The sequence below is a fragment of the Arachis hypogaea genome, chromosome 3, assembly GCF_003086295.3.
Source record: "Arachis hypogaea cultivar Tifrunner chromosome 3, arahy.Tifrunner.gnm2.J5K5, whole genome shotgun sequence".
NCBI classification, from domain to species: domain Eukaryota; kingdom Viridiplantae; phylum Streptophyta; class Magnoliopsida; order Fabales; family Fabaceae; genus Arachis; species Arachis hypogaea.
Window position 1 is genome coordinate 128,988,938 of NC_092038.1, and position 15,478 is coordinate 129,004,415.

At 32.7% G+C, this 15,478-nt stretch overlaps 1 protein-coding gene and 1 long non-coding RNA gene across 2 annotated transcripts; one reads left to right on the plus strand and one right to left on the minus strand.

Moving 5' to 3' along the window:
* The first annotated feature begins 517 nt into the window (after window positions 1-517).
* LOC112791545 (uncharacterized protein At4g18490) lies at window positions 518-7,497 on the plus strand. Its single transcript, XM_025834417.2, has 15 exons — window positions 518-713; window positions 1,694-1,775; window positions 2,293-2,419; window positions 2,674-2,859; window positions 2,992-3,765; window positions 3,935-4,123; window positions 4,212-4,328; window positions 4,442-4,576; window positions 5,105-5,299; window positions 5,384-5,564; window positions 5,963-6,024; window positions 6,132-6,168; window positions 6,322-6,483; window positions 6,941-7,051; window positions 7,145-7,497. Exons 2-15 carry the CDS (start codon window positions 1,715-1,717, stop codon window positions 7,199-7,201), a joined length of 2,394 nt encoding a protein of 797 aa, XP_025690202.1. The 5' UTR covers window positions 518-713; window positions 1,694-1,714; the 3' UTR covers window positions 7,202-7,497.
* Window positions 7,498-9,969: 2,472 nt separating this feature from the next.
* Window positions 9,970-12,747, minus strand: LOC112791546 (uncharacterized). The gene is made up of 2 exons (XR_003197234.3): window positions 11,878-12,747; window positions 9,970-10,376 (listed from the first exon to the last, which is right to left on the minus strand). It is a non-coding gene; the product is annotated as an uncharacterized lncRNA (long non-coding RNA).
* Between the last annotated feature and the right edge of the window lie 2,731 nt (window positions 12,748-15,478).

The window sequence follows — 15,478 nt, forward strand, 5'->3', positions numbered from 1 at the left end:
GCTTTCTGGATTCGTGCTGACACCATTTTTCATTACGTGAGATTTCAATAAATAACATATTAAATAGTATGTGTGACTTTCTTTTACATTTATCTTTGTTTATATTAAAATAAAATGTTTAAAAATTTTAGAAATTAAAATAAAATGTTTAAAATGTTAGAGATTAAATTAAAATTTGATCTAAATATTAAAAATTAAAATAATAGTTTATCTTAATCATTTAGACAAATAAAATTTGATACTAGTTTATAATTTTAGATAGAAATTCAAGTACAATCAACTTCATATGAAATTAATAACTAAGAGCTACTAGATAAAAATTTAAAATTTAATTAAATCAATCAAATTATTTAACCATTTTTAACTATCAACTTTACAAAAAAAATAAAATTAATTACACGAGTTTTTACCACAATTTTATATATGTCATTTATTTTACCTCTTTTTCTCCCGCCTTCCCGTAGCAAAGACTTAGAAGCCGTTCATATTTAATGCTAATTCGAATGAACAGTTCAGTTTCCATGTTTTTCCTCTTCGGTCTTCACTCTTAACACTGTGAAGCTTCCCGTGTGGCCGCGTTCATTTTCTTTCGATCAAAACGCTACATTTTCTCGCATCTCTATTCTCATCACAGTAACCGAACGAATTCTCTCTTGCTGTCGATCGTCACTCTCACTCTGTTACGCAAATTGCAAATCTCTGCTTTCTCACAGGTTTCGTATCTTAACGCTTCCGTTTCCGCTTTGTCACCTAGCTTTCCTCGATCTGTCAATAACGCATATATTTTCTGCTGTGAATTGATCTCTTCGATTCTCACAAATTTCGTGTTTTCTGTTTACAATTTTCATAAATTTTGTTAGTTTTGGTGTCCGTGGAGTTATGCCAATGCCGGTAGATTCACTAGTCACAACTTCACTTGCGCTTGATTTATTGCTATTGCTAGTTCCTTTCTCTTTTTGACGAATTTTGAATTCCTTTGGTTATTTTCACTGCCTAATCAATTTGACTTTTAGTCAGAATTTTCATGGATCGCCAACGTTAATTGATTTCTCAATGTATTATTATATTTTATGCAATAGTTTATGGTATAATGGTATTTCACTACAGGATGCTAAGGAAGTGGTTTTTGGACTTTTTTGACGCCATTTACCACTTCCCTGTTAGCTTTCCATAGTACGATATCTGTAGTTAGCTTGTTCATAATATGCTTTTGACTACGACTAGGATACTTTGCAGTAATGTGAAAACTGTAAATATGAAACTATTTTCTCTATAATGTCAACTCTCAATTGTTATATCTTGTTATGTCTAATTTGGGAGGATTAACCAAAAGAGTGATGGACATCGTTCAAAGATGGTTCATATGGTGAAATGGTCAACTTTATTTTCTTTGTTTAATTCATCCTAAGTCCGTAGGATATCCTAATTTGCTGTTCTCTCTGGCCTATTATTCACTGTTAGTTGTTGGTAATGATTTGTATTTGCTTGACGAATAGCTAGTTTGTTATTCTTTGTTTTCATCATTGGAGGGCTGAAGCACTTGGTTTATTATTGGCCAGATATTTCCACCTGGATGTTTTCATTTATTTTTACATTCTTCCCATGTGAAGCATCTATGATAGCTAACGGCTTGCAGTCTGTCTTAAGGTTGTTGGATTTGACAAACACTTTTGTTACCTTTTTTGTTATTCAGAATTTTTGCCAGCCTCAAGCAATGGCAGAACAGAACAAGGAATCATCATCTGCAGATTCAAAAGATAAAGGTTCATTGCTAGGTAATATAAGTGAACTCTTCCTAGTATTTTTATATGGAAATTGAAACAATATTAGAATAAGAGGATGAAATAAATGATCTAGGAATTAATTACATTTACTTGTCATATTTACTAGTAAACTCTGTTTAAAATTAGTGTGTTTGTTGATAGTTCATAAAATTTAAGGAAGCATATCAATTCAATGAACTCAATTCTTCTAAGTATTTTTCTATTTCAAATTAAGAAAAAATATATCAGGTTTCTGCATACAAAATAGTACTGCAACAGATATCACCATTGCATTTGATCAGTTGCCAAGGATATGAAGTGAACATGGGTAGAATATACAAAGCAAGATAGAGTTCATCAGATTCAATAATAGTTCTGATGTATAGGACTTAAGTTCTTCACTGTTTCCATACGCAGCTTTTTGCACTTCATTAAGGATCTAACCTATTATATTATCAATGCAAGATTCTTAGAGATATTATGTTACATGAGTTTTCTTTTATCATTATACATTTTTCATTTCCGACAGATGATGACATTGGAAAGGAATTTCTTAGTTCATGGAAAACCATGTCAATGGCAGATGATGATACAATGGATTTTGGCTTTGACTCTATTCCTAAAGGGAAGAAAAAGACATTTGACTTTGAGAAACTGTGAGTCTTCTTGAATTTTAGAGTTTGATTTTGGCAAAGGGAACTATGAAGTCAAAGGATGCTGTTATTGGTTTCATTCTGAAACATCCTTCATTTTAAATGTTCCAGTTGACTGATAAGATGTTACACTTATACTAGAGAAAGGGTTATATGATACATTAAATTTTTTTATTTCACTAAAGGCAGGATATACATATATGCAACTGTGAATTAGTAGCACCTATTTATTTCTAAGAAATACTCTCTTGCTGTAGGGACATGAATTTTAATTTGGACGGTGATTTCGAAAACATATCATCATTTAAGATGGACATGTCTGACCTTGATTTTGCATGCACACCCAAAAAGTCTTCCCAGTCTAAGGACAAAAAAGGAGAATCTTCTGGTGGTGGAAAAGCAGGAAAACAAGATGCATTTAATTTCAGCTTTGATTTTAATGAGTAAGTAGCAAGGTACTCAAGACAATAATCATCTAATGTGGAACAATGTTATTGTTGGCTTCAGCTATGGTAGTGTGAGTGTTTTGAAGGTTCAAATGTATTATCATATTTACACGTCTTCTATTGACATAGGTTGGATAACTTCAATCTTGATCCAAGCTTAATAAAAAGAGATGCTTCTTCCAACAAGAACCTTAGGGAAAAAGTAGTTACAGCAGAAGAAAGTGACAATGCAGGTGCTAAAATGCCTAAAGCTAGCAATGATGAAAATGCTCATGCATCTACTGATAGCATGGCTATAAAACCACAGGCATCAGAGAGACTGGAAAAATTGAAAATTGAGACTTCAGTTGGTAACCTAGGGAATCTAGATTCTGGACTAGGTAGTTCTACATCCAAATTGTCATCCTTGGGTTCCATGGACGTTTCAATTGTGAACCACGCTTCAGATATAAATAAAATTGCAGAGACAGAAGAAATGGATAAAGAAAAATACTTGTGTGAGATGACAAAGTCGACAGAATCAATGCCTGTACAAGTTACCATTAAAGAGTCTTCCCAGTTAGTAGGTCAGAGTGATCCAGAGAAAGACATTATCCCAGAAGAGGTTAATGTTTCAGGTGAAAAACCAAAGGTTAATGATGAGGCAATATATATGGATTCTGATGGAGTTGACTTACATTTAGAGCATTCATCCCTGGTGCACAGCACTGGGTCAGATAATACCGTTGGAGAAAATCTAGGTAGCAGTACCCAAGGTGTAACAAATGACCCTCAACCTGAAAAGAGTGACAAAAGCCTTGAAGATACTGCTAAAAGTGATGCCCCAATGGAGACTTCATGTGACAATGACATCATAGAAAAGCAAAATTCAAGTTTGGAGTGTCAGTTGGCTCCAACAAGCAGGTCGAGATTATATCATTTTACTATCATGTCTATACCCATTCATTTCTTTTTGTGTTGTTAGCTTTGGTAAAACTCCTACTCTGTCGGACTCACAAGGACTTGGAATTAAAATGGTTATAGCTTTTATAGGTAAGCAGCATTTTTCACAATTCTTACACACTTGATACAGTAAATCCCTAGATTATAAAACCAAGCTGATGAAAGACAAAGAACTCCAAGGCACACAGTCAAATATAATCAGCAGGCCAGAGGATAAAAGCTCCATAAAACATCATGCATCAACAGCTGGGGCAAAGAGTATTACTTTTGGCTGCCAAAGAAATGGTGATATGAACCTGAGATCCATAACTCAGGCACGGTGCGTTATGCTTGCTAAAGCAATTATTTATTATCTTTTAAATGGTCAGTGTTTTTTATAGATATCTTTAAATTGGGAAGGGCTTCAGATCAAATAGCACGAGCTATGGTAGCAAATTGGCAATTGATTTACTCCCGGCTTCCAGCAAACTAATGAGACCATTGCTTGATAGCAAAGATGGTCTTAAAAGTGGTTGCAATATGAGGTGATATATATGTTCCTTGACTTATGTTATACATGTATTTACTTTCTATTTGCAAAAGTTAGGTTGCTACATGCCAGTAATGAATGTTACTGTCACTTCTGAATCATGAACAGGGAGGGAACATCGTCTGTTACGCCAAGTGCAGGCAGGTTAACTGGAAATGAGCAGTTGTTTCACCAAGAAGTAAATAAAAGCAAGGCTATATTTCCAGGAACTAGAACGTCGGCTAAGGATGTTAGTATATTGAAGTAAGGAGCTATTTTTCCTTTTGTGATATAACCGTCTTTGGTGGTAGTATACTGAAAATTCCAGAAAATATTTTGATGATAGGAGAGTATGTGCTAACCTACAGCACTGTGAATGAAACAGATCGAATTTGCCTATGCTTTTGGTTAAATATAATCAAAAGAAATGATATTTTCAAGCAAAAGAAATTAATCGAAGAATTTGGTCAATAAAGAATTAGCATATTGGAAGAGTTTGTAAATCTTCATATGATATGGAATCTTGTCTACGTGGTTCAGACTTCTGATATATATCTCCGCCTGATCTTTCACCAATGCATTAAAGAAGGGAAAAACTCTGAATATTTTATATTCAATTGTGATCTTTCTTGATAGATAATTTTCATGGTCCTCACCATGCATTTATTATCTTGATTTTCTCTATGTTAATGCTAGGGTAAATAAAGCTTAGTTAAATTCTCTACTTTGAGCTTTCAAGACATCCTGCAGAATTATTGTGCATGATCTGCTGCTATCTGTGGTGTTTTGTAGTTCTCAACTTAACCCTTCCTGCTTAGCTGAGAAGACAACTAGAAATGCTACACAGATGTCTGTAAATTCTCAAGCTGAAGTGTCAGCCAAGGAATCTTCTCAAAAATCAAGGATGAGTTCCATAGATGGAAGTAAACTTGCTTCTGTTAAAGCTTGCAAGATAACTCCACCTCTCTCTAGCTTGAAATCTTTAAGGTGTGATGCTGTGTTCTTTATTCTATCTGCTGCTCCCTTCGAAATCATGAAGGGACTTTGAGTGGGCTTTATTTGTTATCTTAGGAAAATTGAAGCTAGCAAGGTGCTACCAGCTAACATACACCAAAAAGAAGCAAACTCCAAAGTAAGCTCTGAACAAAGTTTGGAGATTCAGGGCGCTAAAGCATCAAAAGATCACCATCTTACTGATAGCGGTGGCAATCAAAAGCCTTTGACACCACTCTTGAAGAGGAAAACTATTGAGGTGGGACCCTTATTTTTCTGCTTTTTAACGGATAAAATAGGAGTTATGACTCAAATGATTTGACACCAGAAGCCCTATGTTGGATTTCTTTTTAACTTTCACATCTACGTATGCATTTTCTTACTATATTCTTTTACCTTTTTTAATTGATTTGGTATATCTTATGATTACTATTGTCTGCTACGTTTGGTGCATAGTTCTTCCCCTTGGTACTCACCCTCAATGGCATAACAAATCATTTTTTTCCCCAAAGGAAAGAAACTCAAAAGACAAATAATGTCAACTGTCAAAAGAAGTTCATGATTGCAGTACTCTAACCTTCTAAATAAGATTTTGTACCTTATGTGTTGAAGAAGTTAATCCCTTATTGAAATTCTTCGAATAATGCAATTGTGCAGGGTCTAGAAGCAGGTATGACCTCGTTGAGGTCCTTAAAGCGCCTCTCTCAGTCTCCTAGCAGGTCATAATGAACAAATTAATTGTTCTATATATTTTCTTTGTTACGGGGTAGTTCTTTTTCTTTTGTTGGTTCTTCTAGACAAGTAACACAGTTCTGAACATCTGCAGAAACTCCAAGGAATCCTTGGAAGAAGTTATTGAGCAGGTACATTTTAGGCATAATTTTATACGGCCTGTTTTCATATATTTGAGGATGAATGATATAATGTAAGGATACTTGGAGATACGTATTTAACCGTGACTGTGTAATACCAGTTTCTTTTCAGACATTACTCAGTTTTACTTTCATGGAAATTAGGTACAGAGTAAGCCGGCCAATTTAATCTGTCAGCACCCAAGCTTTGGACTTGAAAGTTCATCAGAGATTAAAGTGAAAGAAATCGAAGTAACTGATCCTATACTCATGGAAAATAACAGCAATGTTGGAAAGGCAGAAGCATGTATGAAGGAACTTGAAGATGTGAGTGATTCAAAATTCTACCATATTTTTTGTATGTCAATTTTATGGTTGCCCAGAAATTTGGTGGTTGTCTGAAAATTGAAAATGGGCTATTGTATTTCCTGAATAAAATAGCATGAAATATTTGTTAGCCATCTTAACAAAAACTGCATGTACTATATTTTACACATCAGAATTTTTGAGGAAACGTGCATCTTTTAAACAGGGCCATTCTTGTTCCTAAAGATACATTGCATGTGTTTCGGTGAGGAAATCAAATTATTCTTTGCACATAAACAAAATGATAGATTCATACACTTGCGAGTTACAACAATTCCGATCCATATCTGTCAACATATTTGATGGAAATGAATTAAACATTTCCATTCAAGCATTCATTATAATTAGAGCTTGGAATGAGGAAAAAAAATTACATTCGGTGGATTTATTCTTGAATCAGTTTTTTTTTTTTTTTCAGATTTGTAACATGCTGAGAAAGAAGCACGAGGAAGCAAAAGAATTATTAGTTAGAGCCATTGTGAACAATAATAACTTGCTGATGCTTAATCATCCCATTTATGAAGAAGAAATATCCTTTATTCTCTTCTGCCATTTGCTACTTGTCAATAAATTGATTTATTACAGTTGGTAAAACTGGATATTTTTCTTAACTTTTGTGAACATTCGGAAGGTTCAGCAATTTGCTTCCCAATTGACGTCCAAGGGGATTCAAACATGATCAGCAGCAAAATGTTGCATTTGGAGGTCAGTATTCACACGAATCTACAAAAGTTTCTTGGTTGCTGTGAATTTTCTTCTTCAATATAACACTTGTCAGATTATTAATCATCATTTGAATTTAAGGACCGAATATCTGGACTAATTTTGGGCATTCCATAGAAAGAAATTTTAAAACATTTGCGATTTTGTGGGTTGTGTAACATGTGATTAGACATAACTTTGGTCCATTTGAGATTTTGAACATTTAAAAGAAGACGATTGCTGAGCATGCCTCAAGTCCATTGTGGCCCTAAATTGTCGTCTCGAAAGATTCCTCTGTCAGATTTTGACATTTTGTCTCGAGAATTAATGATGAAGTAGAATTAACTATTCTACGTACAAAGCTAAAATGTGGGCTCCATTGCAAAAATGAAGGGTGAAATATAACATTATCGACGTTAATCTACAATATTTCTCTCTTAGCGTAGCATTGAAGCAGGGATCTGAGTTCTTAGGATAAAATAGAAAACAGTTAGGGATTATAAGATAATTTGCTTAAGAAAAAGAATATTCCAAACTACCGAGTTCTGAGAAACATGGCAAGGCTTCCTACATAATTGACCCTATTCAGTGGCCAATTTATTACCAAACTAGCTTTTACTTTTATAACTGTTATGAATATTAACGATTTGACCAAGGTTTCCTACCCAACAGTTTATCCAGTCTCTACGTTTAATTCTCCCTTCTAAATAACCAAGAAAGCAAGGATTCATGTTAGCTCCACGAATCCACGATAAATTTGCTGTATCCACCACCTCGACAATAGCTTTTGTCGCCTTTCTTTTTCTTTTCCACATACGACATAGATACACAATCATAAGGCAACAAATTGGCACTAAGGAGTTGAAGTTTTCTAGTTGACATTCGATCGAATACAACAATCTAACCTTTACGTATAAGACTCCAGGATACATCTTTTCAGCCATATATCCAATTAGCTTTCCGCATGGTTTGTATTTAACCTACAAGACAACAAAAGCTTTTGACGATTACTGGAAGTGCTCATAAAGAAACAAAAACGAATCGCACGACACACTCGGACAATTTTTTGTTGACCTTGCACTTCCCACTTGGATTCCTATAAAATACTGGCAGTATCTACGCCACCGAACCTCTATATATATGCTTCCATCTATGCTTGGAATATAGTAAGAACGTCAACAATCTCTTGAAATCTTGAAGGAGTGGAGAATGGCGAGATCTGGTTTCTGTTTCTGTTTCTGTTTCTGCATCTTGCTCCTATTGCTTTCGTTCACCATGTCTGAGGCTCGGCCTCTAAGGATTCATAGTCCCTTTTCATCTCACATCCCTGTCTTCCTCAACAGTGTCAATAAAGATGGTACCATATTGCATGAAAGTTCTAAGGTATCTTCAAAGTTTGAGTTAAGACCTCAGAATGCAACGGGAAGCCAGTACTACCATCCCCGTAGAGTAAGTCCAGGGGGGCCAGACGCACACCACCACTTGAAAACAGTTGGCATCGGAGGAAGAGAGCGGAAGTTGCTCAACTTTGTGTACTAAGTTTAGTTTCGTAGCGTCATGACTCATTAGGCGATTTATAACTTGAAAAATAAAGACCTGGCTCTGTTCAGGGTGGCGGGAGATGCCTTTGGAAGCAGTCAAATCATCAATAATAAAATTGTTAAAAAGACAGAATTTTTGGTAGGAATCATATTCCAAAATCAGTGAACTTGGATGAGAAAAAAATGTCTCACTTTTTATATTTCATCCGATTATTACCATAATTTATATAAAAAATTCTGGTTATATTATTGTGGCTTTGTAACATTACTGAATTATTTTGGAGTTTTGTTATGGAATAAAGTGTACTCGCATTTCACCAAAAAAAAAATGTACGAATTTATATCTTAAAGTTTTAAAAACTCAAAATTATATATTTTTGTTACAAAAATATTTGGTAACAAAAAAAATGTCAAAATTAATTAATATTTATTTTATTTAATATTTATTAATTATTATAATAATTAATGAAGATTAAATAAGATAAATTTTAATTTTTTATCTTCCTAGTTCCTAGCATATGATGCTATTCCTTCCTTCCTATATAGGGTATATTTGTGAGTTATGAGGAAAATGTAAGGAGAGGCATTAGAGAGGCAGGAAAGGGTAGTTAACGATAAGTTTCAGGTGTCTTTTTTTTTTTTTTTTGCAAATTTTAAATAGATAATTGAAAAATTCTCGTTAACTAACTAATGTTTTAAGACAGTTCTTTTAAAAAAGGTTTAATTATTCTGTTGGTCCCTATAATTTCGCGAAATTTTCAATTAGGTTCCTATACTTTTTTTCTTTTTAATTGGGTCCCTATATGTTAATTTTTTTTTCAATTTAGTCCCTATTAACGTTAAACGTCAAAAAAATATTAGTAAATTGTGAAATTACTTGTATATCCTTAGGGACCTAATTGAAAAGAAAAAAATATAAGGACCTAACTGAAAATTTAGTAAAACTATAAATATTCAATGAAAGATATTCCTATAATCCCTATTTACACTACAAGAAATTACCGGAATAGAGACCGATTTAGCGATTGATTTTTTTTTTTAAATCGGTCGCTATACCTTTTAGCTGCTAATTTCTGAACTAAAAATCTAAATCGGTCACTAACTCAGTCATTGTTCCTAATTTTATAATTATAGATTTTTACTAATTTCAGATTAACCCCTATTAAAACTAAATTTTCATAAATAATTATATTTCTATAAAATATAAAAGAAATTGAGCATAGATTAATTTTTCAAATAAATACCACAACATTTACAATGTCTACATAGAAATATAGAATTTAACATATTGAAAATTCCTAAATACATTAAATTTATGATCCACAATCTAGACTAAAACATGGTAAAAATAATTCATGAACATAACTATACTCTATTCAATATCTACTTAGACCAAACAATTGTATCTATCTCAACTTGTAAAGTCTGGTATAACATTCCAACTGAAAAATTGACTTAAAGATTCTTCACTATAGCAAGGTGCTTCATGCATGCTTTTGTACAAAGTTGAATCAAACTTTTAAGCCCTCATAAAGATAGAAGCTCGACTTAGATTCCATACTTATGTTCCAAAAGGACATTCTCTTCCTAAGTCTCCAGCAAAGAGAACTCCTGCAACCAACATATCACTCTCAATTAAAACATAATAGAAAAAATCTTGCAGTATGTGAAAAAGCTCAAATCTAGTTCCATTCCTTTTTCATATTTTGAAACTTATCAATCTCCAAACTTTAGACCAAATGCTGAAATCACAATGAGCCAACTTTAATATCAAATGGTGAAATTCAGTTTCTTTCTGCACAAGGCATCATTTTTCAAAAGGGGAAGCGTTATATATAACTCATAAATTTCACCAAGAACCGTGTATCCATTGATCACTGAAATTTCTGGCAATGCGTAGTTATATCACTAATATAGCTATATGCATTGTTTCAAAAACAAAGTTACCGTCTCATTTTTTCTTTAGGGATATGCAGCCTAGTATATCTAATCTAATCATGCAATTAAACATAGGTTCAGAACTTCCCTAAACAACAATAACATGAAATAAAACTAAGATTTATATAAAAACCAATAAATAATAAAACCAACCATCCATTTTTACTATTTTAGGAAGTTCAGCCAAATGTGAATCAAGAATTATACATTCTACAAACTAAGAAACTTAGGCAACTAAATTCGAGACAGCTTAAACTACAAAGTTCTTAGAGTTTTTTATGCAACCAACTAGACTTCTTAGAGTTTCAGGAAAAATTAGTTTCATTTCATTCAGAGGCCCAGATTGGTAGCAGTAAATCTAACAATTTTCGGTTTTTACTGCCTAATTCTGCAGAAACAGCTTTGGTGTATTTTATTGATTCTCAACTATCCTTAAACTTAATCTTTCATATCCTTGGTTCTCTTATCACTTTTCATCATTTAATCTCAGCCCCAAGTATTTGATTAGCATTCAATCATCACAATATAAAATCACATATTCAGAAGATCAATTAAACATTCGCCACAACATGATCAAGCACAAATTCAGAAGATCAATTAAATCACAAAGAACCTGGAAATCCATTGTTAACCATTACTAAAAATTTTGCAATTTGCATCCATATATTTCTGTTTAGCTTTGGCAGGGAATAAAATACTGCTAAAAATCAACTATCAACTATAAACTATTCCCTAATAAAATCATACTTGCATCCCTTCCCCAGTAAACAAACAATGAACTTTGATGTGTTGTATCCTCAGCAATAAACCATTAGCAAAGTAAAACTTGAAGACAAGAAAACAAGAAGTGTCAAGTATGATCAGTCTGCACGGTGAGGTCCTGCACACCCAAATCATGGTATAGACCATGCACAAATTCACAAACATTGAATAAATTAATGCAGTTAATTTCTGTTTTGCATCACTGGATTCTATACAAGCACATCGATATTTCTTCAATTTTTTTAATGATCCTATGAACAATGAAGTTGCTGAAGTGAAATATCCTATACTTTAACAGTATGCTAGAACTAGAGACCTGGTGCTATGTCTCAACTACAGAGTAGCATGATGAATGAACAGGAACAAAATTCAAAGTTAATTAAAGAATTTAAACACAAGGCAAGGCAAATACCTGGTGCTTGGTGAGCCTCTGCGAATGGCTCTGGTATTCTTACTTCTTAGGGTGGAGATCAAGAGCTTGACGTGTACTTCTTCTTCTTATAAACTTCCTTCAAGATAGCCTTCTACTTTTGATGAGTCGACTGTTTAAGGCCTTGCATTCTTGGATCACCTCCTCTTCATCAAGAAGCTCTTCCAAAGTGAAAATTTCCTTGTCTAATATTGCTTCCACCTGTACAGAACGGCAACACAAAATTCGCTTCAAGGGTTACAAAGAGTGTAATAGAACAAGAAAGTAAGCCACGCGGCATGGTGAGGCGCGGCACGGTGAGGTGAGGCGCGGCGCAGCGAGATGACGCGAGGCAAGGCACGGTGAGAGCTTCGACGGGCAAACAACGCAGAAGACCAACGCAGAACAGAGCAGCGTAGGGAGAAGGATGCGACAGACGGCCAACCACCACGATTTTGAATGAAGATGACGGACCGACAGCTATGAATGAAGATGCCGAAGCTTATGGATGAAGAAGACAGACCACTGAAAGAGAAGCGCACTTTACACGATTTTCAAAGAGAAAATTAGGGGCTGGCTAGGGTTTTGTTTTCCTTTGTGACCAAGGAGTTTTTGGGTATTTTGAAAAAATAAAAAACATGTACAATTGGAATATCTAACTCAAATAGAAGAATATTCGTTTTTTAAACAGAATATTCCGTTATCTTAAACGTTATCTTCATGACAGGGACTTAATTGAAAAAAAATTAACGTATAGGGACCAATTAAAAGGAAAAAAAGTATAAGGACCTAATTGAAAATTTTGCGAAACTATAGAGACCAACAGAATAATTAAACCTTTAAAAAAATCACTATTAGTGTATATAAAAAATTAATCATTAAATTAATTATTTATATCAAATATATATTAAAATATAAAATATATATTTTAAATAATTATAACTAAATAATATATATTTATACAGAAATATAATAATTAAATTTTGATGTACATATAATATTTTTATTTACAGATATATTATGATGCATAAATTAAAGCAGTTATTAATTAACGATGTAAGTAAAAAAGAATGCAATAGTTGTTATTTAGATGATAACTCTACTATAAACTGAAGCAGCTATCAATTATATCTTTCAAGAATGTATATTATGAGACCGAAGAGAGAACATTTAAAAAATATAATTAAATACACATATAAAATTATAAATTAAATTGTAAGGATAATGCTGACTTGCTAAGTGTCTATAAAAAATATTAAAGCAACAAATGCCAATAAGGCAAGGGATATGACGCACAATTAATTAGGATAAGGTTAGTATGAAAAATGTAATTAGGATAAGGTAAAGAGTATATAGAATGATATCTTCTCATCAAAGTGGATTTTTCTGTTGATATTCTATAAGTAATGTATGATATGTCTCTTGGTTACTCCAGGAGGATTGCATATAATATAAGTATGTATCTTGGTCTGGATCATATATACTAAATACTAAATTTTCAGACAGATTTGTAGGATCCATTCATTGAAAGATGATAACAATATAATGCATTCCTGTGGTTATGAGTTGCTTCATCAAATATATATATATATACACTCTTCATTCTCTAAGAGTAGGACGAAATTGTCGGTGTTTTATACAATGCCGACCAATATTAACAAATAATACTGCGATTTAGCACTATTGCAATGGATTTGATTTTTATTTTTGAAAAATGGATAGCATCTACAAGCTAGGGTTTATTAGGTTTTGGATGTCTCCTCGTTTATGGTGGATGCATGATCTATATAGTGCAAGGCCACAATTCTTTTATAATGTTACAAGATCAGATGATGAATAATTTGAAACTCTATTACAATTTAAAATCCCTTTCAGAAAACTACTCTGACGAACTTCAATTTTGGAAGAACGAAGAGCTTCCTTCTCCACGTTAAGTTACCACTAAAATTTGTATTAAATATGAAAGTATGAACTCAATTGTAAAGTGTGTAACTATCAAAACAGAGCAGCGTAGGATGGCAATGGCTTTCATCAGACGGATATTTTAGATATTATTAATTAAAAAAAATCTCAAAAGAATAGCACCAAATAATAAATAAATAATACTACACATCTAAATTTTTTTGTTAATCAAATCTAATGTCTAATATAACAAAAATTAATTATAACTAATATTATTCCAAGTCTTATTATTTAGTTTGGTTGGACTTAATTTATAAAAACACTTAAATGTGTAGCATTATTCATAACAAATATAACACAACATAACGACATAATTTAATTTAAATATAAAAGTTTATGATTTATTCATTAAAAAACACAATATAAAATTAAAATATAACATAAAAAATTAATTTATATCATTCCAAAGACAAACTATTTTAAACATATAAGATTATTCATGTAATCACATTTTTATGATAATATTGTCAACATTTTATAACAACAAAATCAATAATAACTAAAAATTTTAATTTTAGATTCTTTTTATAAATAAACTTTGTGATTATATTATAACTTCATGTCATGAGATTTAGCTGGTCTCTATAAAGTTAATATTCAAAATTGGCCCCTAAAATTTGACTCCGACTCAATTTAGACTCCAAGGTTTCAATTGACTCTGATTGTACCCTGAAATTTTGACTTGTGCCTCAATTTGGCCCTTCTATTGTTCTTCGTCACCGAAAAATTGACTTGGCAATTTTGGTTGACACCTGACAGCAAAGCAGTTAGATAACGTAGCAAAATATTTGAAAGCATCAATTTAACTCCTAAAAATTTCAAATAAAACCTAGCAACCCCAATTTTTCCAAATCACAAGAGTCTTTCGAAGAGTTGAGAAGGATGTTGGGGAACAGCAGTCAAGGCTCAGGTAGCTCTATTAGAGCTCGTTTGCATGGTGACTGGGTGAAGAACACACACCGTGACCGAGGTGGGAAGGTTCTCCATTGGTGCGGTTGTGGGTTGCATCCTATTTTTCGATGGTTTGGGACAGATTCCAATCCAGAGAGACCATTTTATGAATGCCTTAACTATAATGTGAGTTGGTTGAATTATTGCAACTTGATTGTGTATCTCATTTCTCAAATTCCTTTTGGTTTTGTAGTTGCTCTTTCTCTCATTTTTTTTAGATTTTTGGTGTTGTAGACTCCCAGTAAGAGATGGTGTGATTTTTTTAAATTGGCAGATGGTGAAGAAGAAGAGGCCATAGTTGAGAGAAATGAAACTTCAATTAGTGAAGATCATTGAAAAAATTTTTTGGAATGAAAAATTAGTGCAGTTGAAGCTGAAATTAGAATCTTAAAAATGTGGAATATTATGTTGTCTGTGTTTGTCATTATTTTTGGATTTGTGATTGTAGCTTTAGGATTAGGTGGGATAAAATATATGTAAATGTGATATGAATTATGTGAATGAAATATTGGTATGCATTTAATTTTTTTTTCATGGACCTGAAAGTTGATGACAAATTAGAAATGGAGTTTTATGTTCTTTTGGGTAATGATGTGTACTGTAAAAGTTGAATAAAACTGAGATTATATGAAAAAGGTATAAAATTTTACAAAATAAGTTATAAAAAAACAAAGATATTCATTTATGTAGT